Source organism: Ornithorhynchus anatinus, chromosome 20 (assembly GCF_004115215.2).
Source record: "Ornithorhynchus anatinus isolate Pmale09 chromosome 20, mOrnAna1.pri.v4, whole genome shotgun sequence".
Classification (NCBI taxonomy): domain Eukaryota; kingdom Metazoa; phylum Chordata; class Mammalia; order Monotremata; family Ornithorhynchidae; genus Ornithorhynchus; species Ornithorhynchus anatinus.
In genome coordinates, this window is record NC_041747.1 from 3,444,746 (window position 1) to 3,468,847 (window position 24,102).

General features: G+C 49.1%; 1 protein-coding gene across 2 annotated transcripts in view; it reads left to right on the forward strand.

The window, feature by feature from the left end:
* The first annotated feature begins 4,472 nt into the window (after nt 1–4,472).
* The window catches only part of B3GLCT (beta 3-glucosyltransferase), a 34,035-nt gene continuing 14,405 nt past the window's right edge, over nt 4,473–24,102 (forward strand). The window contains exons 1-8 of one of the 2 annotated variants that reach the window (XM_029047755.2): nt 4,473–4,615; nt 10,493–10,542; nt 12,945–12,984; nt 14,090–14,199; nt 20,404–20,480; nt 21,171–21,282; nt 22,572–22,708; nt 23,901–23,964. In XM_029047755.2, the coding sequence (XP_028903588.1) occupies nt 4,534–4,615; nt 10,493–10,542; nt 12,945–12,984; nt 14,090–14,199; nt 20,404–20,480; nt 21,171–21,282; nt 22,572–22,708; nt 23,901–23,964 (672 nt within the window). In that variant the 5' untranslated portion in view covers nt 4,473–4,533. The remainder of the gene's footprint in view (nt 4,616–10,492; nt 10,543–12,944; nt 12,985–14,089; nt 14,200–20,403; nt 20,481–21,170; nt 21,283–22,571; nt 22,709–23,900; nt 23,965–24,102) is intronic. The other variant, XM_029047754.2, reaches the window with a different exon arrangement.

The window sequence follows — 24,102 nt, forward strand, 5'->3', positions numbered from 1 at the left end:
CCGATGTAATGGGATTCATCCGACCTGCCCCTTTGGGAGTTGCCCGGATGTCTCCCGAGGGACACGGTTTGGCGATCCGTGACGGGCATGACCTTGTTGACCGAGGGTTCTTAACGGCTGAGTAACGGGCCTTGAGCCAGCCAGATGCTTTCGTACGCTAGCCCGGAGCCCGGGAGACAGCTAAACCATAAAAAATAATTGTGTTTAGGTGAAAATATCTTTTTCTTCATCCGTGCCTGTGATATTTGTTTCGTCGCTGCTTCCCCGCGGGTCCTACTGAGCAAGGAGCCGCTCCTCTAGGGAGAAGTGTTCACTGGGCTATTGTCTCTTGCGAGTCAACACTCGAATTTTAATCCGGATAAAGGATGTTTTCTCCCTTTGGACCCCGTGCCCAAGAACTCGATCGCGGCACAGGGGCTGAGAACGAGTCAGGGCGTTTAGAGAATCAATCTCGCCGACCCCTGCTAAGGTGCCAGTCTGGGTCGTGAGTCCCAAGAGGCGACGCAGCTAGGACGGTCCCCGAGGATTCGGGGAACACAGACACACGCGACATCGCGCGTTTAAGCCGGGCACGCGGCGTAGCGGGAGGATGCCGTGTGCACCGTCCCGTGCAGATCCGCCGAGCTCGTCCGACGGTAGAATGTTTCTTGGGGGAGGCCACCCTCCGCTTGGCAACCCCGGTTGCCCCAGAGCCATCGCGTCCTCTTCCCAGATCTGTGCAAACACAAGTGTCGAGTATTCAGTGGTATTTACTGAGCGCTTCCTATGCGCAGAGCACTGTACTAAGCGCTTGGAATGGACAATTCGCTAACAGATAGAGACCATCCCTGCCCAGTCACGGGCTCGGAGTCAGAGCTACGGGGGGGGGGGGGGCAGGAGCTGAGGCAGCTGGGCCCTGGCATTAAAAATACCGGTCACACCAGAGCCCGGACTATATCCACGTTGGACCGGCGACCCAGAATCGTGGATACAAAAGCGTCCGTACCAGAGAGGGGCCCGGCCCGCTTTAGACGGCCTTTCGAACCCTCCTAAAGCTGCGGGGCGAAGCGTCGTGTGGGGCGGCCGTGTACCGACATCCCCGGGTGGCCACGCTTCCCTAAACCATCTGCGGAGGCCTACTAATAATAACGTTGGTATTTGTGAAGCGCTTACTATGTGCAGAGCACTGTCCTAAGCAGTGGGGTAGACACAGGGGAATCAAGTTGTCCCACCTGGGGCTCACAGTCTTCATCCCCGTTTTCCAGATGAGGTCACTGAGGCCCAGAGAAGTGAAGTGACTTGCCCACAGTCACACGGCTGACGAGTGGCGGAGCCGGGATTCGAACCCCGTGACCTCTGACTCCAAAGCCCGTGCTCTTTCCCCTGAGCCACGCTGCTTCTCTTGCCTAGGCAAGTTGGTGGTAGCCTAGGAAAAGCGGTCCCCGTCGGACGAAGATCAGAGATCTGTAAAAAAAGCGTCAGAGGGTCAGCCACCATAGGAACCGTCCCAAGAGCCGGCACCCCGACATCCAGGAGCGGAGAGGCCGGGGACGGGCAACTCTTCCGCCTTTGGATTTTAAAACCTCCAGCGAGGGAGGGCCCCCCAAAAGAGCAAGATTGACCCGGGGCCTTTTCCCCTCCTCCCACAAACTTCCCCTACGCAGGCGTGTTTCAGCCTCCCTAGATTTTTCCTCCCGCCCTCCAAACCTCGTCTATTTTTAGCCCCGGCGGGCCACCAGCTGGCCCAAGCTGTTGAGATGGCAACGGGAGCTCCTGCTGCGAGGGATGATCGCCCAAGCCTCCAAGGACAAGCTTCCTCTTGGCCCTGGGGCCCAAAGTGAACTTTTTTTTGCAACGAATAATTGGAAACTGGGCAGTTTTTATTTGGAATGGTATTTGATAAGCGCTGAGTGCTGGGGTAGATACAAGCTGATCAGGTTGGACACGGTCCCGGTCCCACACGGAGCTCACGGTCTTAATCCCCATTTCAAGATGAGGTAACCGAGGCAGAGAGGCGTGAAGCGACTTGTCCAGGGTCACACGGCAGACGGGATTCAAACCCAGGTCCTTCGACTCCCAGGCCCGTGCTCTTTCCACTGGGCCACGCTGCCTCTCTTGTTCTTCAGTGTCCTAAAAAAAGGAAAGGAGGCGAGTGGACAGATCGGGGCGGTTACTGCTAAAAGGCCAAAGTTTCAGCTTAAAATAGTCAGCGGAGCAGCTTCACTCAAATTTCAAGCAGCCGCGAGTCCTAATGCAATCCTCTCTTCCGGCACTCTTTCCTGCCTTACCAACAGGTGCGGGGAGACGGAGCAGAGCCCCAAAATATTAGTCGTGTATTTACTGCTCTGCAGAGACCTGTACTAAACGCTGGGGAAGAATACACAGGTAGGAATCAGACACAGCCTTCGGGTGGAATGTGAATTTTCTTTTTTTTTTTTTTGCTTTTTTCTTCTCGTCTTTTATTTACTCTCTTTCCTTCCCCACCTTTTGAACGTCCTTGTACTTTCCCAGCACTTAGTTCGGTGCTCCGCACCCAGGAAGCGCTCCGTCGATACGATTGAAGAGGCCGGGCGTGGGAGCCGTGGGTCGCGGGTTCTAATCCCACCTCCGCCGCTTGTCAGCTGTGTGACTTTGGGCGAATCACTTCTCTTCTCTGGGCCTCACATATCTTCACCTGTAAAATGGGGGTTAAGACCGGGAGCCCCACGTGGGACAACCTGATTATTTTGTTTCTGCCCCAGCGTTTAGAACAGTGCCTGGCACACAGTAGTAAGCCAGAGGACATGGGTTCTAATCCCGGCTCTGCCACGTGTCTGTTGTGTGACCTTGCGCAAGTCACTTAACATCTCTGGGCCTCAGTTACCTCATTTGTAAAATGAGGATTAAAAGTGTGAGCCCCACGAGGGACAGCCTGATTACCTTGTATCTACCCTAGTGCTTAGAACAGTGCTTGGCACATAGTAAGCGCTTAACAAATACCATTATTATTATTATTATTTTGCCTACTTCTTTTGTTGCCTATCTGCTTGCTTTGCTGTCCGTCTCCCCCTGTTAGACTGTGAGCCCGTTGTTGGGCAGGGATGGACTCTCTCTGTTGCCGAATTGTACATTCCAAGCGCTTAGTAGAGTGCTTTGCCCACAGTAAGCGCTCAATAAAGCGCTCCCAGACTGAGCCCTCCCTTTCCCCCTTCTCCTCCCCACAAGCACTTGTGCATATTTCTAAAGATTACTACTCTATTTTATTAATGATGTGTATATATCTAGGATTCTAACGATCTATTTTGATGGTATTGATGCCTATCTAGTTGTTTTGTTTTGCCGTCTGGCTCCCCCGTTTAAAATGGTGGGATTTGCTAAGCGCTTACTACGTGCAGAGCACTGTTCTAAGCGCTGGGGTAGTTACAAGGTCAGCAGGTTGTCCCACGTGGGGCTCACAGTCTTCATCCCCATTTTCCAGATGAGGTCACTGAGGCCCAGAGAAGTGAAGTGACTCGCCCACAGTCACCCAGCGGGCGAGCGGCAGAGCCGGGATTCGAACCCATGACCTCTGACTCCCAAGCCCGGGCTCTTGCCCACTGTGCCACGCTGCGTCTCTAGTTTCACAGTTTAGACTGTGAGCCCGTCAGTGGGCAGGGATGGTTTCTAACTGTGGCCCAATTGTCCATTCCAAGCGCTTAGTCCAGTGCTCTGCACACAGTAAGTGCTCACTTCTCTGTGCCTCAGTTCCCTCATCTGTAAAATGGGGATTAACTGTGAGCCTCACGTGGGACAACCTGATTACCCTGTATCTCCCCCAGCGCTTAGAACAGTGCTCGGCACTTAGTAAGCGCTTAACAAATACCAACATTATTATTATTATTATCATTAAATACGAATGAATGAATGAATCTATTTTCGTTACCCTATTTATTTTGTTAATGAATTGTACATCGCCTTGATTCTATTTAATTGCCATTGTTTTTACGAGATGTTCTTCCCCTTGACGCTGTTTAGTGCCATTGTTCTTGTCTGTCCGTCTCCCCCGATTAGACCGTAAGCCCGTCAAACGGCAGGGACTGTCTCTATCTGTTGCCGACTTGTTCATCCCAAGCGCTTAGTACAGTGCTCTGCACATAGTAAGCGCTCAATAAATACTATTGAATGAATGAATGAATGAATGAATGAATGAATGAACGAACGGAGAGCCCGGCGGAGCCGCTGCCGGCCGCCAGGGGGCGCTGCCGCCGGCGGATTCCCGGACGGGGGGGGCTGGAGGAGCGAGGGAGGAGGCCCCGCCCCCTTCTCCCCTTCCTCGTGGCGGCGAGTGGCAGCGCCCCCAGGCGGTGGACGTCGTCCGGCGCCGCGTTCGGCGGGGGCTCGGCTCGAGCTCGGCCGGGGTTCGGGCTGGGGCTCGGCTGGGGTTCGGGCTCGGCTCGAGCTCGGCTGGATTCGGACCGGGTTCGGCTGGATTCGGGCCGGGCTCGGCTGGATTCGGGCCGGGCTCGGCGGGGGCTCGGCTGGAGCTCGGCTGGACTCGGGCTCGGGCCCGAGGGCGGCAGGGGAGCGAGCGGCCTTATGGCCCCGCCGGCCCCGCACCCCAGGCCCCGCAGCCTCCTCTTCTTCCTCCTCCTCTTCCTCTTCCTCGTCCCGCCGCCGGGTAGGTGCGGGGCTGCTGGGCTCCGGGACGCCTGGGCGGGGGAGGGGAGGACAACCGGGGGCCGGAGGGGGGAGGGGCGCCGGAAAGTCCAATGCATTCATTCAGTCGTCTGTATTCATTCATTCAGTGGTATTTATTGACCGCTTGCAATGTGCAGAGCCCTGGCCTAAGCGCTAGGAAAGCTTTCATTCACTCCGTGCTGTTTATTGAGCGCTGACGGTGTGCAGAGCCCTGCCCTAAGCGCTGGGAAAGTGCAATTCATTCAGTCGTCTGCATTCATTCATTCAGTAGTATTTATTGACCGCTTACAATGTGCAGAGCGCTGGCCTAAGCGCTTGGAAAGTGCAATTCATTCATTCAGTCGTGTGTATTCATTCATTCAGTGGTATTTATTGAGCGCTTACAATGTGCAGAGCCCTGGCCTAAGCGCTTGGAAAGTGCAATTCATCCATTCAGTCGTGTGTATTCATTCATTCAGTGGTATTTATTGAGCGCTTACAATGTGCAGAGCCCTGGCCTAAGCGCTTGGAAAGTGCAATTCATCCATTCAGTCGTGTGTATTCATTCATTCAGTGGTATTTATTGAGCGCTTACAATGTGCAGAGCCCTGGCCTAAGCGCTTGGAAAGTGCAATTCATTCATTCAGTCGTGTGTATTCATTCATTCAGTGGTATTTATTGAGCGCTTACAATGTGCAGAGCCCTGGCCTAAGCGCTTGGAAAGTGCAATTCATTCAGTCGTGTGTATTCATTCATTCAGTGGTATTTATTGAGCGCTTACAATGTGCAGAGCCCTGGCCTAAGCGCTTGGAAAGTGCAATTCATCCATTCAGTCGTGTGTATTCATTCATTCAGTGGTATTTATTGAGCGCTTACAATGTGCAGAGCCCTGGCCTAAGCGCTTGGAAAGTGCAATTCATTCATTCAGTCGTGTGTATTCATTCATTCAGTGGTATTTATTGAGCGCTTACAATGTGCAGAGCCCTGCCCTAAGCGCTTGGAAAGTGCAATTCATTCATTCAGTCGTGTGTATTCATTCATTCAGTGGTATTTATTGAGCGCTTACAATGTGCAGAGCCCTGGCCTAAGCGCTTGGAAAGTGCAATTCATTCAGTCGTGTGTATTCATTCATTCAGTGGTATTTATTGAGCGCTTACAATGTGCAGAGCCCTGCCCTAAGCGCTTGGAAAGTGCAATTCATCCATTCAGTCGTGTGTATTCATTCATTCAGTGGTATTTATTGAGCGCTTACAATGTGCAGAGCCCTGCCCTAAGCGCTTGGAAAGTGCAATTCATTCATTCAGTCGTGTGTATTCATTCATTCAGTGGTATTTATTGAGCGCTTACAATGTGCAGAGCCCTGGCCTAAGCGCTTGGAAAGTGCAATTCATTCATTCAGTCGTGTGTATTCATTCATTCAGTGGTATTTATTGAGCGCTTACAATGTGCAGAGCCCTGGCCTAAGCGCTTGGAAAGTGCAATTCATTCATTCAGTCGTATGTGTTCATTCATTCAGTAGTACTTATTGACCGCTTACAATGTGCAGACCCCTGTTCTAAGCGCTTGGAAAGCCCACTTCATTCACTCAGTGCTATTTATTGAGCGCTGACGGTGTGCAGATCCCTGCCCTAAGCGCTTGGAAAGTACAATTCATTCATTCAGTTGTATGTATTCATTCAGAAGTATTTATTGACCGCTCACAATGTGCAGAGCCCTGTCCTAAGCGCTTGGAAAGCCCACTTCATTCACTCCATCCTATTTATTGAGCGCTAACAGTGTGCAGAGCCCTGCCCTAAGCGCTAGGAAAGTCCACTTCATACAGTTGTATGTATTCATTCATTCAGTAGTATTTATTGGCCGTTTACTATGTGCAGAGCACTGTCCTAAGCGCTTGGAAAGTCCAATTCAGTCGTTCAGTCGTATGTATTCATTCAATAGTATTTATTGGCTGCCTACTATGTGCAGAGCACTGTCCTAAGCGCTTGGAAAGTCCAATTTATTCATTCAGTCGTATGCATTCTTTCAATAGTATTTATTGACCGATTATTATGTGCAGAGCACTGTCCTAAGCGCTTGGAAAGTCCAGTTCATTCAGTTGTATGTATTCATTTATTCAGTAGTATTTATTGGCCGTTTACTATGTGCAGAGCACTGTCCTAAGCGCTTGGAAAGTCCAATTTATTCCTTCAGTCGTATGCATTCATTCAATAGTATTTATTGGCCGCTTACTATGTGCAGAGCACTGTCCTAAGCGCTTGGAAAGTCCAATTCAGTCGTTCAGTCGTGTGTATTCATTCAATAGTACTTATTGGCCGCTTATTATGTGCAGAGCACTGTCCTAAGCGCTTGGAAAGTCCAGTTCGTTCAGTTGTATGTATTGAGGGCTGACTCTGTGCAGAGCCCTGGCCTAAGCGCTTGGAAAGTCCAATTCATTCAGTCCTATTTATTGAATGCTGATGGTGTGCAGAGCCCTGTCCTAAGCACTTGGAAAGTACAATTCATTCATACAGTCGTATTTATTGAGCGCTGACGTTGTGCAGAGCACTGCCCTAAGCGCTTGGAAAGTATAATTTGGCAACAGAGACCATTTTTGCATTGGTTAAGCCAGTGCACGGGCTTAGTGGCAAGAGCACGGGGCTTGGGAGTCCGAGGGCCTGGGGTTCAAATCCCAGCCCGCCATTATTACCTAATTAATTTGCTGACTTGCAAGCGCTTAGTACAGTGCCCTGCACCGTGAGCGTTCAAAAAATACGAGTTAATGAATGAATACCACTGGGACCCCCCCCCCCGCACACGTGGGAGACATGAAATATGGCCAACCTCATTAGCTTTCCCCCGTCCCAGCTCTTACTACGGTGCCCGGCACATAGTAAGCACTTAATTATTATAGACAGTGCAGAAGGGAGAAGGAACGGGGGAAATGAGGGCTTAGTGGGGAAGGCCTCTTGGAGGTGATAAAAATTTTAGTATTCAGTAGTATTTATTGAGCGCTTACTATGTGCAGAGCACTGTACCAAGCGCTTGGAATGCACAAATCGGCTTTGAAGGTCAGATAGGAAGGGGGAGGGAGTCCCGGGCCAGTGGGAGGACACGGGTGAACGGTTGGTGGCAAGAGAGGTGAGATTGAGATACGGTGGCATTAGAGGAGCGAAGCGGGTGGGTTGTGGTGTCGTTGGACATCAGCGAGGTAAGGAAGGAGGGGGAGAGTTGATCGAGTGAGTAAAGCCGACGGGAAGGAGTTTCTGTCTGATGCGGAGGTTGGCTGGGCAACCACTGGAGGTTCTCGAGGTTTGGGGAGACGTGGTCTGGACCTTTTTTTTTAGAAAGATGATCTGGACACAGAGTGAAGTACGGACCGGCGTCGGGGAGATTCAGGGAGGCTGACGCGGTCGTCAGGCCGGCGTTTGAATCTGCGCGGTAGCGATTCGGATGGAGCGGAAAGGGCAGATTCTAGCGATGTCGCCAAGGAACCGCCAGGTCGAATATGGGGTTGAATGGGAGAGCTGAGCCGAGGCTGGCCAAAGTTATGGGCTCGGTAGGAATAATAATAATAATGGCATTTGTTAAGCGCTTACTATGTGCAACGCACTGTTCTAAGCGCTGGGGAGGGTACAGGGCGATCAGGTTGTCCCACGTGGGGCTCACAGTCTTAGTCCCCATTTTACAGATGGGGTAACTGAGAAAGGAAGGATGGTGGTGTTGTCCACAGTCCCCGGGAGGACAGGGTTTGTGTGGAAAGTTGAGGGGTTGCCCACATAGAGAATCATTTGCCATTCCCCCTCCTTCCCCGACACCTCCCCCCAGAACAACTCTCACACACACTGTGCTCATCTCTTTTAGCTTCTCCCCAACTTCCCCATCACGTTCTCCTCTGGTCAGAGATAATAAACGCTTGGGGAATCCGATTGTATTTATTGAGCACAAACCCTATGCGGAGAACTCTACTGAGCGCTTGGGAGACCATTAAGAGAGGAATAAGTCAGTGTGGCCTAGGGCAAAGAGCACAGGCCTGTAAGTCACAAGCATTCTGAAAGGCTGAACGAGTTTTTGGGTTTTTGTTTTTTTTTAAGTTAAAAATTCATGGGAAAATCATTATCATCAAGGATGCCTGTTGAGCACCCACTATAGTACTAACCATCTGCAAAACCTGCGGTGATAGGAAGAAGCGACCCTACCCTCTTATTCCAGGGTCTTTTTGCTTGATTTTCTCATTTGAATTACTAGAAAATATAACAGGTTTTTATAAAATGTATTTTTTTATGATATTTTTGTGAAGCGCTTACTGTGTGCCAGGCACTCCACTGAACACCGATGTAGATCGAAGCTACTCATGTTGGACACAGTCCCCGTCCCACGTGGGGCTCACGGTCTTAATCCCCATTTTACAGATGAGGGAACTGAGGCTCAGAGAAGTGAAGTGACTTGCCTAAGGTCACACAGCAGACAAGTGGCGGAGCGTGGAGTAGAACCCAGGTCCTTCTGTCTCTCAGGCCCGGGCTTTATCCACTAGGCCAAGCTGATTCTCGGTCATGCTTATTATATGCTAAGCACTGTGTGAAACCCTAGGGAAGATTAAAGTCCCTGTCCCACATGGGGCTTGAGGGAAGGAGAACAAGGATTTTATCCCCATTTACAGATAAAGAAACTGAGGCATAGAGAAGGGTGAAGTGACTCACCCAAATTCATACACCAGGCAAGTGGTGGTGGGTCTAGATCCCACATCTCCTGACTTCCTGGCTCATTCTCTGTCCACGAGGCATTGCTGCCAAAATAGGCACTTAATAAAGACCATTTCCGCTTCCACCACGACTAGAAAAATCTTTATTTTAAGCCACCAGAATATTAGCTGTTATACAGCAACATTTTATTTAAAAAGGGGTGTGTAAGTGGTCCGTGGTAAAGCAAAAATCGGAAAAAGTAGCAGCGTGCTCAGCAATTATTTTTGGAAGGCGCTTTTAGAAGCGAATAAGCATGATTAAGTGTGGCATTAAATAAAAGCGAAAGGTACGGTTTATTAAAATCATTCATCTTAGGCTGGTTTTCACTTTCGCCAAACTCAAAATCATTTTCTCCTAGGCCGCAGCTAGTTTCCGAAAAGAATGGGCTTTGGAACTAAAATGTGCTTTAAGCCATCTCGGCGTCATCGTTCTTGTGTTATAAGAAGCTCAAGGCTCTTTGAAAATGGTATTAAGGGAGGATAGTTTAGTTGGTGGGGAATAGGTGGAAAGAGTCTGGGCTTGGGAGTCACAGTTCATGGGTTCGAATCCCAGCTCTGCCCCTTGTCAGCTCTGTGACTGTGGGCGAGTCACTTCACTTCTCTGTGCCTCACTTCCCTCATCTGTAAAAAGGGGATGAAGACTGTGAGCCTCACGAGGGACAACCTGATCACCCTGTATCTACCCCAGTGCTTAGAACAGTGCTCTGCAAATAGTAAGCGCTTAACAAATACCAACGTTATTATTATTATTATATGTACGGGGCTAGCTACCATCAATCGGTCTTATTTATTGAGCACTTACCGTGTTCAGAGCACTGTACTACAGAGCACTTGGGAGAGCACAATAATAACAGTGTCGGGAGATAACGTTCCCCGTCCACACCGAGCTTACATTCGAGCGGTTGCTACCTCTGGGCTACAGGTTTTTTTTTGATTTTTTTTTTTTGCCACAAGCCAAGGTGAGTTGGCTTCAAGTCAGCAAATACTTTTGTGTCCAAAGAGGAGCAATAGAATCCCCGGGCCGTAGCAGCGAAGCAATGAAAATACGTAGCTGGTCTCCCTTGCGTACTTTTTCGATCTAAATTAGAGGCAGAACCCTGATACATGGGGAAATGAATCATCGTCGCCAATTTGAATAAAGAAATCTTTTTTTTTTTTCAGCTTTCACCGAAGCCGCTGAAGATGTCAAGGGAGAAGTCAGACATTCACAGGTACTGTTCTACGTATCAAACGATAATGAAAAATAGTCTTTGAAATTCCTGTGAGATGATGGGGCTCTCATTTCGCATGACATACAGTATAGGGGTTTGATTTTTGTCAGATTTTAAAGTATATCATTTGGGGGTAATGATTTGGATGAAAAATTATGGGTCAGACGGACTTCAAGGAGACAGACCTTCACAATTTCAGGTTTTCTTTTTACCATTCACATTCGTCAGTGTCGGAAAAGCGACCGGCTTTTCTTTGGCAGTTCTTTCCGGCATTTGCACCCGGCCCACGTTGCTAGATGAACACTGGGCACCACGGTTTCCCGTCGGCATCCATAGCAATGTCGAGGCCCTCTTGTTTTAACCCAAACGCTACGGGGTCATTAAGAGGTTAAGAAGACAAAAAAGGGGCGGCGTAACCCAGTGGAAAGGTCTGGGAGTCAGGAGACCTAGGTTTTAACCCCAGCTCTAATACTGGCCTCCGGGTGACCTCGGGCAAGTCATTTACCCTCTCTGTCCTTCAGTTTCTTCATCTGTAAAATGGGAATGAGGTACCTGCTCTCCCAACGTCTTAGACAGCGAGCCTGGTAACAGTCAGAGACTGCGTCCAGCGGGATTACCGGTGCTTGTCACTTAAATGCTGAAGAAATTATTATTATTGTAATTATAATAGTAATGATAGTCAGGAGTCCCCAGAATCGGGAGTCGGAAATATAAACAGGACTCGAATCTCCTGGAAACCAGCTTAGTTTTTATTCTGCAGAACAAGAGATGATCTCTGCCTGCGTGTGGTACGGAAAGTTCACCTGCCACTCCGTCACCCACTCCCCGCCTTCCGTACTGCCCCATTCAAACCCTCCGAGGCCGCTATCTTTAGTCACCCCTTCTACTCCGAGAATGAATATTTACCGAGCGTTCTCGTTAGCTCTGCGGAGAATCCGTTTCAGGCCCTCTCCCGGAATTCGGCAGCATCCAGATTCGGTAGCCGGCCCAGGCAGGTCAGAGCTCCCGTTACTTTTGAGGTGAAAAATGGTCGTTGGGCAAAAGTGCCAGCGGGGAAGAGGGCCTCTAGCCAGACGTTCAGCTCCGGAACCATTTTGCATCCTTTTGCTCAGCTTTTCATTCTAGCCCTCTGCCCAGAAGGTGCAATGCCTTCTTTTGGTGATTGTCCAGTAGAGAGAAGCAGTATGGCCTAATGGATAGGGCACGGGCTTGAAAGTCAGAGGACCTGGGTTCTACTCTCCAGGTTCTGCCACTTGTCTGCTGTGTGACCCTGGGCAAGTCACTTCTCTGGGCCTCAGTTACCTCGTCTCTAAAATGGGGATTAAGAATGGGAGCCCCATGTAGGACATGGACTGTGTCCAACCTGATCTACTCCAGCACTTAGTATGGAGCCTGGCACGTAGTAAGCGTTTAACAAACACCATTAAAGAGAAATAGGTATTGTATGTATGGGTCATGATTGGAGAAGCAGTGTGGCTTAGTGGCAAGAGCCCGGGCTTGGAAGTCAGAGGAATTGGGTTCTAATCCCACCTCCGCCACTTGTCTGCTGTGTGACCTTGGGCAAGCCACTTCACTTCTCAGTACTTCAGTTCCCTCATCTGTAAAATAGGGATTTAGACCGCATCTAGTAAGTGTTTCTCAAGTACCATAAAAGATTACAAAAATGATGATAATTTTAGTTTTAAGCACTTCCTGGGGGCCATGTTCTGGTGCCACGAGAGAAGAAGGGGTAGGCATCTTTCTCCCTCAGAACCAAAATGGGGCAGCCCCTATATCCCAGCTGTTCTTTAGCCTCCTACCCCTCTCACTGACCCCGACTGCCTGGTGCTTTTTAATAAGGGGATTTATTTCACATACATCATCATAATGGTATTTGTGAAGCGCTTACTATGTGCCAGGCACTGTACTAAGCTCTGCCAAGCAGTCAGAGGACACAGTCCTTGATCTGATGGGGGCTCACAGTCGAAGAGCTTCGATGCCACCGTGGAGATGTCCGGAGCTAGAACCTTCATGGAGGAACTGATTCTCGAGTCAGTGGTGAGGGCCATATGCCCTTCGCGGCCAGACCACTACGGGTGAGGGGGCAGGCAGGGGCGTGGCACGTGGCACGGTGCCCTGAAAATGGCACATCTGGCACCCGTTTACGATCCACCCGACCACAGCAAGCCATCCATTCCGTGCCGACCCAGAAAGAGTGAAGGGAAGGAGAAACCATTTGCCCCAGGGATTCGCGGCCCGGGTTTCATTCTAAAATAAATTGGTCTGATTTGACTGAATAGTGCAGTGAGGAGCTCTCTTCCCCACCTGTCCGTCTGCCACTGAACCACAAGCGCGCTCAGAGTTTGTGCTCAAGTTGATCAGCTTTGCCACTCGAGTCCTCACGGCAGTTTTCTTTTCTCTAGAAATGGGAGAGAAGCGGGAAGTCAAGTGAAAATAACTTAGGTAAGTAACTGGGTATTTTGAAAGTGGAAAATTTTCATCCCGATCCCTGTCTTAAAGCATAACCTGGTAAAAAGCCACGCTGCCTTTGTGGGCTATGTTTGTCCGTGACTTAGATGTTCCCTCCGTCACCGTGTCCGTCACCCCCAAACCCAACCTCGGTAAGGGCTCGGTGGAGCACTAACGATAACGATGGGGTTAGCGAAGCTCCCCGTTGTATAAAGCACCGGTTGAGTTCCTTTTGCTCCCGGTGGCAAGCATGAATGTTGCCGAGAGAGATTCCACGCTGGGCTCCAGTCAGGCCCTCTGCCATTCGGTGGGCACCTACTCAGATGCCATTGGTTCATTCAGTAGTATTTATTGAGCACTTACTATGTGCAGAGCACTGTACCAAGCACTTGGAATGGACAGTTCGGCAACAGATAGAGACAATCCCTGCCCAATGACAAGCTCACAGTCTAAACCAATTGGTTGGTTTAAGAGGGAAAAGTCTGTCCTCCTGCCACCAGGATATACTTCACTTCTCTGTGCCTCAGTTCCGTCATCCGTAAAATGGGAATTAAGACTGTGAGCCCCATGTGGGACAGGGGACGTGTCCAACCTGCTTAACTTGTATCTACTCCAGCGCTTGAAACGGTGCCTGGCACATAGTAAGTCTCCGGCCACTCCTCGGGCAGGAAGCCCGACGGGGTGGAGGCCAACGAAACGGAGGGTGCGGGATCGATGCTGGGCGGACCGGGGCTCTAGCCCTCGCATATCTCCTTCTGAGCTATCCTAAGCTCCTTGGGGCTTTTTGGGTTTTTTAAAATGGTTATTTGCTAAGCGCCTACTGTGTGTCAGGCACCGTACTGATTGCTGGGATAGGTACAAGCTAATCGGGTTGGACACAATCCCTGTCCCACATGGGGCTCGAAGTCTTAATCCCATTTTACAGTTGAGGAAACTGAGGCACAGAGCAAATAAAGTGAGTTGCTCAAGGACACGCGGCAGCGGACAGGTGGCCGAACAAGGATTAGAACCGAAGTCCTCTGACTACTAGGCCCGTGCCCTTTCCATTAAGCCATGGTGCTTCTTTTCTGACTCAGACGTTTTTTTTCCTGGTTCACAGAATTAAAAGAAATTGTGTTCGTCATCCAGAGCCAGAGCAATTCTTTTCACGCCAAGAGAGCCGAAGAACTGGAGCACGACATTTTGCAGCAGGCGGTCCAGCTCGGACAGGTACGTAAGGACACGGTCTCTTATTCGGGCATTCGCTATGCACCGGAGAAAGCGACGCGGAACCAGAGCAAGGTTTTGGAGGAGGTGAGCCGGGCCACTCCTTCCACCCTTGCAGCTTGTTGTAGTGGACAGAGCAGAGGCCTGGGGGTCAGAAGGAACCTGGATTCTAATCTCCGCTCTGCCACTTGTCTGCTGTGTGACTTTGGGCAAGTCGCTTCCCTCTTCTGCGCCTCAGTTCCCTCATCTGTAAAATGGAGATGAAGACCGAGCCCCATGTAGGACAGGGATATTGTTATTCTTGTAATTATCCTTTAGCCCAATTTACTTCAATGCATGCACACACCTTCCAGCCTAGCGAGATGAATTACGTGGGTCGGGTCTGGGGAAAGGAGCCCCTCGCATTCCCAAATAATAATAATAATAATAATAGCAATGGCATTTAAGCGCTTACTATGTGCCAAGCACTGTTCTGAATGCTGGGGGAGATGCAGGGTTAGGTTGTCCCATGTGGGGATCACAGTCTTAGTCCCCATTTTGCAAATGAGGTACAGAGAAGGTAAGTAATTTGCCCAAAGTCACATAACCGACAAGTGGCAGAGCTGGGATTTGAACCCATGACCTCTGACTCCCAAGCCTGTGCTCGTTCCACTAAGCCACATCTCTCCACCGGATCATTCCCCGGACATCCGAGATCATAGGGGATTTGCAAGAATCAGGAGGTGTCCTGGAGTCGTGTGGTGCGAGGGGGAAATCTTTACTGTCAGCTGCCATTTTGTCTTGGAATTAAAAGTCAGGAAACCTCCCCGAATTAGAGGTTGAAGCATAAAATGCATACTTGGTGACTTTGTCGGTATTTTCAGTTTGCTAAATCCTACTACATGGAACTTGATTTCGAGTACCACTAGGTGGCAATATTGGTTTTTAAATTAAAAAATAACAATTTCTGGTTATTGTTGAGTAAGAAAGATATTTGCCACTCCCATCTGTGGTGGTGATTGATTAAGCCAAGCTTTCCTGTTACCTTTGTAGCTGCCATTTCTGTTTTCATTCTTGTATCAAGTTTCCCCTTAGGGAAGTAAAAATGAGGCCAGGTAAAGTTATGAGGGGAAATTATTCATTCAGTAGTATTTATTGAGCGCTTACTATGCGCAGAGCACTGCACTAAGCACTTGGAATGTACAATTTGCAGCAGATAGAGACAATCCCTGCCCATTGATGGACTTACAGTATCATATATGCCCTTAAGTCATCCAGGCGACGGTAAGATTTTTAATCTTCCGCTTATGGTAATGATGATGATGATGTTGGTATTTGTTAAGCGCTTACTATGTTCTAAGCTCTGGGGTAGACACAGGGGAATCAGGTTGTCCCACGTGAGGCTCACAGTCTTAATCCCCGTTTTACAGATGAGGTAACTGAGGCACAGAGAAGTTAAGTGACTTGCCCAAAGTCACACAGCTGACAAGTGGCCGAGCCGGGATTCGAACCCATGAACTCTGACTCCAAAGCCCGTGCTCTGGAGAAACAGATTCCAAAAAGTAAGCAATAAGGAGTTGGGGTTCAAATCACGTGTCTCGTTAGCCTCATCTTCCCATTTTTGAAAGCCAGGAGTGCTCCCTTCCCCATCAGAGTGTTTAAATTGTTCTTTCCCTTGGAGTGCACTTATCCTGTAGGAATAGCAGAAACCCAGTTAATTAATTGTAAGTCTTACTCTAGAAACGGCTTCACCCCAGCTACCCTGCTACAGGAAGGGGCAGAGCGTGTTGCCCCAGGTCTACTTGTTAGCTGGATTCTTTGTTCCCGTTCAGTTGAACTTGAATCGGCGATCTGAAGGGATTCCAATTGTTCGGCTGTTTAAGCATTTGCTTCCAGCAATCTACAGGGCTCTGGTCCGTCTTCCCAAGAGATCGTCTGCTTCTATTTGGACTCGATGATCAGAAATTCATCCATAGGGAATGAATGAGAGACTTTCACCCTGAAGGAGTTTTCTTGTGGAGCTTAACTGTGGGGAGTGTTTGGTGCTTTTGCGGTCTTTGTGATGTGGTAATTTTTCCCCTTCGACCTTCTGCCAGGGAAAGACTTAAGTCTAGTTTCATTCCTCGGTGACCGCCGGTCCTCTCTGCCATAGTTAAGCCCGTTTCCCCCAAGGCGGTGAGCCAGAATAGGTTTGGGCTGGGAGAGTCTATCAACTCCGATTTATTGTTCTCTACCAAGCGCTTAGTACAGAGGGCTGCACATATAAGCACTCGGTGCGACTGGTTGGGAACAACCGCCGCATTTCAAGTCAAGACTAAGCTGCCTCGTGGGCCGTGCCCGCCCCCTGGAGACTTTTCCTCTTCGAGAAGAAGAGGTTGCCCACCCACCGCCCTGGACCGTGTCACTCTCTGACCCTCAGCTTGAGCACTCGCCCACCCGTGGGCCTGCAACGAAGGGAGGGGGCCATTGCGGCCAGGGGTAACGCTGCCAGGTGGGCAGGAAAGCCTGAATCCCCAGCCCAAATCACAGCCTCAGCGAGCTCTTCTCAAACCGTTTTGCCTGGGTGGGCTCCTAAAGCTTTACCGTTTCAATTGGTTTGATGTTTTATCTCAGTTCGTCTCTGACTCCCTGGCTGTGTTTGCCACTTACCCTTAGCCACCCTTGATTTTTTCCTTCATCTCGGTTTTATGAGCCGTGGCACCGCAGCCCCTCTCCGCACTTAGCGGGGGACTACTTCCACTCATTTAGATTCTAACTTCCAGTTGGTTTCACGGTCAGTGGTTGAATGCAAACTTTCATAACTGAGTGTTGGCTCAATTGTAGCGCCGGGAACCAATTGTACATAATCATTCAGTGAAATCTGAGTGTCAGCAGCTGGGTTTTTATTCTTTCATTTTAAGATCTGCAGCTTTTAGAAGAAAAGCAGTTTCCAATTTTTGTCCTCGTCCTCTGCACTGAGACGACGACTTTATTATACGACCTGGCAGCCTTTGCAAATTTGCTAATAGCGCTAACCTTTTTTCCTGTCTTCAGGAAGGCTTTGAAGCTAGCAGCTCCATTGCTCCGAGCTGGCTGGAGACTTTATCCAAAGGCTAGTCTCCAGCAAGGGCAAGAAATCAAATCCCCTCCCATTGCCTAATTTTAGAGGGTTTTTTTTAATTAGCCAGGAGTTCAGATGAGCTATTCTGTTGAAAGAGTTGTGGGTATAATCAAGTATCAATATCCTGATTCCCTGACTCGGAACTTTTGGCTTTTCTACTTGGGTAAAAGTCATCAGATGATTGAAAATTGTGGAAAGCCCCCAAATTGAAAATATCTCGGGTATATTTACATTTAGCTGTCTTCATTTATGTAAGTAAAACGGATGGGAATTTGGTTCTTTCTTGTTCGCTAGGTTGGTTTGGGGTGAGTGGGGAATTCTGAGATGCTTGATTCTACCTGAAAGAGCCGAAATTTAACCCTCATTAAGTGGCAGGTAAACTGTAATCCGGTTTAATCAGTTGTATTTATCGATCCCTTACTGTGTGCAGAGCACTCTACTAAGCGCTTGGGTGAGTATGATATAACGATCACATTCTCTGCCCTCAGTGTGCTTGCAGTCTAGAAGGGAGTTTAGGATTTTTGACTGAGCCAATTGGTTGCCAGAGGGTCAGCAACCGAATCAGTGTTTTGTCATTAATCTCAGATCGCTGACTGAAAAATTATTTAATAGCTGGCAGGCACAAGTGTACAGTTGCCAGTTTGAAATATAGCCCTCTTTTTTTTTTTTTTTTTAACTTTCCCACCACCTTTTCCCTCCCATCAGGAAAAAACCTTCATTAAAACTTAAGAAAAATGGGAATATTAGTGGTAAAAATGAAGTGTTTTTAAATGGTTTTTAAGCATTGGAGGTTTTTTCCTTCTTACAGGCAAAAATAACCTGTTCTATTTCAACCTGAAGGTATTCCTTTAATTTTATGTTCTTAAAGTAGCCTCTCATCCAGTAAAGTGATTTAGTTTTGCAACATAAATCTCCTAGGGGAATGGGGAATTAGATGCTAGTGCAGGACATACGACAGTGTTTTTTCAGTTCCAATGTTGGTATTTGTTAAGCGCTTACTATGTGCGGAGCACCGTTCTAAGTGCTGGGGTAGATACAAGGTAATCAGGTTGTCCCACGTGAGACTCAGTCTTAAACCCCATTTTACAGTTGGGGTAACTTAGGCACAGAGAAGTTAAGTGACTTGCCCACAGTCACACCGCTCACATTTCATCTAGAAGGGGCAGATTTGCTATGTTAATTCATTTTGGTTTGAGTAAGACCATGCAAATTTCACTAATTGCTGCCCTCCTTCCCACATTCATTGGAAACACCTGCTTTTTTTAAAATTGGTGTTTTGTTTTCATTTTTTTAAGCCTAGGTCTGAAATTTGTAACTACTCCATTTTAGAGCAGTGGCCATTCCCGGGTATTTTTTTCTGCTCCACCCAGATTTTCACAGCCCACAGTCCTTCCCGGCAGGTTTACAATGGGATCGGGCGTTTCTCTGTCCTGTGCCGAATTGCAGTCTAGTCAAAATTCTGTATTATCGAAACAAGAGATGACTTGAGTCTTGGAAGTTGTTCAGAGCGAGCCTGATCCTTTCCCTTTTAAATGCTGTTTTTGTGGGGAGAAGGAGAATGAAGTGGCTTCACCGGAATTAAAAAAACCCACCAAACTGACAGTTTTGTAGTCATATGAAGATTTAAAGGCACAGGCCAGCTTGCATTAGTAATTTTAAAGGAGAGACCCATAGATCCTGGAGTCTGAGTGCCACAAATCTGATATGAAAACAGCAAAAATAAAAATAAGCCCATATTCTCAGAATAAAAACGGGAAGTCAGGCATATCCTTTTTGATTTTGAACCGGTAGGAAGAAGTGAATGCTTTAGGATTTTTTGTGGTTGTTGGGGTTTTTTTTTGGCTTTTTTGGGGGTGATGCAAGAGGTACATTCAGAACAGGTCTGAACCACCTGGGAAGGGGATGAATCCATTTGTCATTCTGCTCAGGTTGGCCGTCATCAGCTTTTCACACTTGTCAAGGAGATCGATTTATTTCCCAAAACCAAATCGAAGCAAACGAGGCACACGGCTTCCTGTTCCAGAAAAGCGGTAGCCGTGGAAAAGACCAGTCACGATAAAAGACAACCGGCTGGAAATCTCTCCCTTTGAGTTTCTCCCTTCAGCAGTCCTTGCTGCTTGATTTCAGTAGCATCGAGAGTTACCTAATGTAGCCTGAACCGACTAGGTTCCCGACGGCTACCTAATAAATCTGTCGGAAGAAAGTTACGAGGAGTTCATTCGTTCAATCATATTTATTGAGCGCTTACTGTGTACAGTGGTACATAATACAATTCGGCAACAGATGGAGACAATCCTTGCCCAACAGCGGGCTCACAGTCTAAAAGGGGGAGACAGACAGCAAAACAAAACAAGTAGATAGGCATCAATACCATCAAAATAGATAGAATCCTAGATATATACACATCATTAATATAACAGTAATAAATAATATATACAGATATACACAAGTGCTGAGGGGAGGGAAAGGGGATAGAGCAGCAGGAGGGAGGAGGGGGAATGGGGAGGAGGGGTAGAGGGAAAGGGAGGGCTCAGTCTGGGAAGGCCTCCTGGAGGAGGTGAGCTCTCAGGGCTTTGAAGAGGGGAAGAGAGTTTGGCGGATGTAAGGAGGGAGGGCATTCCAGGTCAGTGTTAGGACGTGGGCCAGGGATCGACGGCGGGACAGACGAGAACGAGGCCCAGTGAGGAGGTGAGCGGCCGAGGAGCGGAGTGTATGGGGTGGGCAGTAGAAGGAGCGAAGGGAGGTGAGGTAGGAGGGCCCCAGGTGATGGAGAGCTGGATCTCTCTCAGTCCCACACGGGAACACCCGGGGCGTACAGAAGAAACTACCAAGTTAAACAGATGTTTGCGAGCAATGGCTCGCTCTGGGATCGGCTCATTGGGTTTCCCAACCCCTAGTGCAAGCGGGAGGCTTAGAAACCTTCCGGAGGTTTGGTCCGGGAAGACGGGATTGAATAGATTGAATAATCAGTCTGTTTGCTGGACTGCCTGGGAGTGGGTTTCACGAAGCAGCTTGTTTCGTGGCAAGAGCAGGGGTTTGGGAGTCGGATGGTCATGTTGACAGTGGACTCCTCTCTCTCCCTGCTCTCTTCTCCTCCTCTCTCTTCTCCATCCTGTTTTTCTCTGCAGGAGCTGCCCACAGTGATCCTCCTCCACAAGGTGGCCAGGCACGAAGGAGCATGGACCATCCTTCCACTGGTGCCAAAGTATGTTCCAACTTTTGCGTGGGGGATGACCCTCTTTCCCCAAGCGATTCAGTCAGCAGTACCTGCTGAGCACCTACCGCGTGCAGAGCACTGGACTGAACGGTCGGGAGAGTCCAGTATAGGTAGGGGACATGATCCCCGCACTCGAGGAGCTCACACATTAGCGGGGAGCCAGACACCAAAGTAAATAAGAGGAAAGAAGAAGACAGTAGAGTGTAAAGATCTAAAGGCAGCAGTCTAACAAGACATCGTTACTTTCAGAGTCGGTAAGCGAAAGAAGGGCGTTTCGGCATTTCCCATTTGACGTTTTTCTTGGGTCATGGCGACACAGCCATATGGACTACGTTTAAGGCCAACTGGGGTAACGGTTAAATGTCAAGACATAGAAATTGGCTTCTGAACAGAGGTGGAAGAGACAGCTACAAGCTGATGAGCAAAGCTTCGTCGTCGCCTCCGACTTCCAGCCCAGGACGCTTGCAGGGAAAATAAATAGGAGGAAATAGAGTACTTGGCAAGACGCTTAAAGCCGCATTCTCCTGTTACTAGATGTGTATTTGAGGAGAAATGTGCAAGGGAGTCTCGCTTCACTCTGTCCCCCACTTTCTTCCCCCGCTTCTAATCTCAGTCCTTTACTAAACCTAGTCGTGGAAGAATCTGCTGCCAATAATGTTTTTGTGGTTTGTTTTTCAGCTTCTCCGCTGCTTATGGCAGAAACTCATCCTGGATTTTCTTCTGTGAGGAAGAGACGAGAATACACATTCCCAAGCTCCTGGAAACACTCCAAAGATATGACCAGTTGAAGGTGAAATGCGATTTTAAGCTCTCTGAGAGGATTTAAACTTGTACGAGGGGCTCCAGGGGGTGAACCAAAGCGCTGGCCTTTTCAATTTTAAGATGTAAAATTGGGAGGTGACGACTCAGGATTTTGGGAGGTTGCACTGTAGCTCCTGGATCTGTAGAGGCTTCCAGTTTCTATCGTTGAAATACTGCTAGTAATGATGGAAAGATTTATAGAGCTCCCACTCGGTGTGATACACTGTACTAGGCACTTGGGAAATACAAAATAACAGTGACCTGTTCCCTGGTTTTACACAAATACCTTTGCAATTCCAGATGGTGGTTGTTTTTTTTTTTAAAACTACCCCACACACCAATATGGGTTTCTTGTGATTCTTTAGAAACTTTGGAAACCCAAGTTAGTTTCTAATAGGAAGGTAACCAATGAATCTTACTGCCACCTTCCTTTAGCTATTCTCCAGATGTGATTTTGTTTGGCAGCTGCACAGGTTCTGTCCCTTTGGTTCGAGGAGGAGCACCAACTACCCGGAATTGGCGTTGTCTGCTGGTTTGCCCGGGGCCTCTTCCTGGAAGCTCGGGAACAGCGCCTTCCGCCCAACCAGCCCTGACCCAGGCTCCCCACTGTCCCCCCAGGAATCGAGACTCCACTTCCCTTTACTCTGTAAGCCCGCCGTGGGCAGGGAATGTCTCTGTTTACGTTTATATTGTAGTAATAATAATGATGATGGTATTTGTTCAGTGCTCACTATGTGCCCCAGCGCTTAGACCAGTGTTTGGCACATAGTACATAGAGGTAATCAGGTTGTCCCATGTGGGGTTCACAGTCTTCATCCCCATTTTATAGATGAGGTAACTGAGGGACAGAGAAGTGAAGTGACTTGCCCAAAGTCACACAGCTGACAAGTGGTGGAGCAGGGATTAGAACTCACGATCTCTGACTCCCAAGCCCCGGCTCTTTCCACTAAGCCCCGCTGCTTCTCTAGGACTACAGCCAGTCTTTCTCTAGGGCTGCTCTTTCCGGGGGATTCTCCAGATCGGACCTGGCTTCCCTAGACCAGCCACCCACCTTAGGGAATGCATTTATCCAACACAAAGTTGCCAGGAGTTCTGTTTGGTTGTGAAATTGGGCAACTTTTCCAGTACCAAGCACCATTTTTCTGAAGTGGATTTGCTGCGAGTCAGTCATCTTCCACGGCCCGCCCCGGTATTTGTGATTTTTCAGCTGTAGATACGCTGCCGGCCGAGTCGCCTCTCTAAACGTTTCAGAGACTTTTTTTCCCGTCCGTATCGCAGGAGTGGTTTTTAGGAAAGGCACTACACGACGAGGAATCCACAATAATCCACCATTACGCCTTTGCCGAAAATCCCACCGCTTTCAAATTTCCCGACTTTGCCGCCGGATGGGCCCTCAGCATGCCGCTCGTGAACAAGTAAGAGAGGAACGCCGACACGCTGGAAATCGGTCATTAATATCTCTGGAGCCCTTCCTTGGTGCAGAGAACTGTACTAAGTGCTTGGGAAGGGGCGGTGAAGTTCAAACTAATAATAATAATGGTACCTGTTAAGCGCTTACTATGAGCCAAGCTCTGTTCTAAGCGCTGGGGTAGATACGAGGTAATCGGGTTGGACTCAGTCCCTGTCCCACGTGGGGCCCACGGTCTAAGAAGGGGTAGGATTTAATCCCCATTTCACAGATGCGGTAACTAAAGCCCAGAGAAGTCAGGTGATCTGCCCAAGGTCACACAGCAGGCACGTGGTGGAGCCGGGATTAGAATCCAGGACTCCTGATTCCCAGGCCCGTGATCTTTCCACCAGGCCACGCTGCTCCTCATAGGCACAGTCCCTGCCCTAAAGCAGCTTGCGGTCTAGCAGGGACATTTCCTTTGGAAAATTGCGACCGGTATACAGTTGGACTTTGATAAACGAATACTCGGAGGCTGCGAAGAACCTCGCGTCCCTGGCGGCGGCCATTGCCCATTCCTAACCGACCCATAGGGCGGATTCTAGGGATGGAAGACCAACCCACCGAGAAGGGGTTGACGGAGAAGCTCAGATGATGTGCGCTGTAGCAGAAGGCAGAGCGGCCCAGGGAACAGAAATTAGAAAAGGCGGGATCAGGAACTTTGAGCAGATCGTAGCCCAAGGTGGCTTTTCTCCCCACCTTGGGCTAAGAAGAGAAGGTCCTGGGGTGTCCTGGTTTCCGGGGGTGACCTCCCAGTGCCCGTGACGTCAGAGGGGCCGTCAGCCAAAGGAGCAGGCGCTCATGAAATCTCACCGTCCTTAGGGTCGTTCCTGACTCCTAAAGATGGACGTTTTAGTGGTTCGCCTTTACGTATGATAGGCCCCGTCCTACGAGCCGGAGTCGGCGGAAGCTAATCAGAGCGGACACGGACCCGCCCTTCCCACCCGGGCTCACAGTCCAGTGCGTAGAGAGGGTCCGCGTAGACAGGCGCGATTCTCTACCCTCTAGCGTTCAGCCAGTAGTTCACCGGACTCCGGTTAAGATCTCGAAACGCAGAACACCCTCCCCCGCCACCCCGAACTTTGCCGATCGTATACCGAGTCCAAAGAGTACGTTGCCTCTCTATCTTCCCGAACAGTTACCTCCTCTCTATTTCGTAGGCTCACCAAGAGGCTAAAAACCGAATCCCCGAAGTCCGACTTTACAATAGATTTAAAACACGAGGTAGGTCCGATTTTACTTCTTTCATCTCAGAAGGGCTCTTGTGGCGGGTCAGCATTTCAGAGCGTGAAGCCTCCCCTTTCCGTCCGTAACGAGGCCACCGGGGAGGCGGGTGAGCCGTCCGCTTCAGGCCCTCCCTAT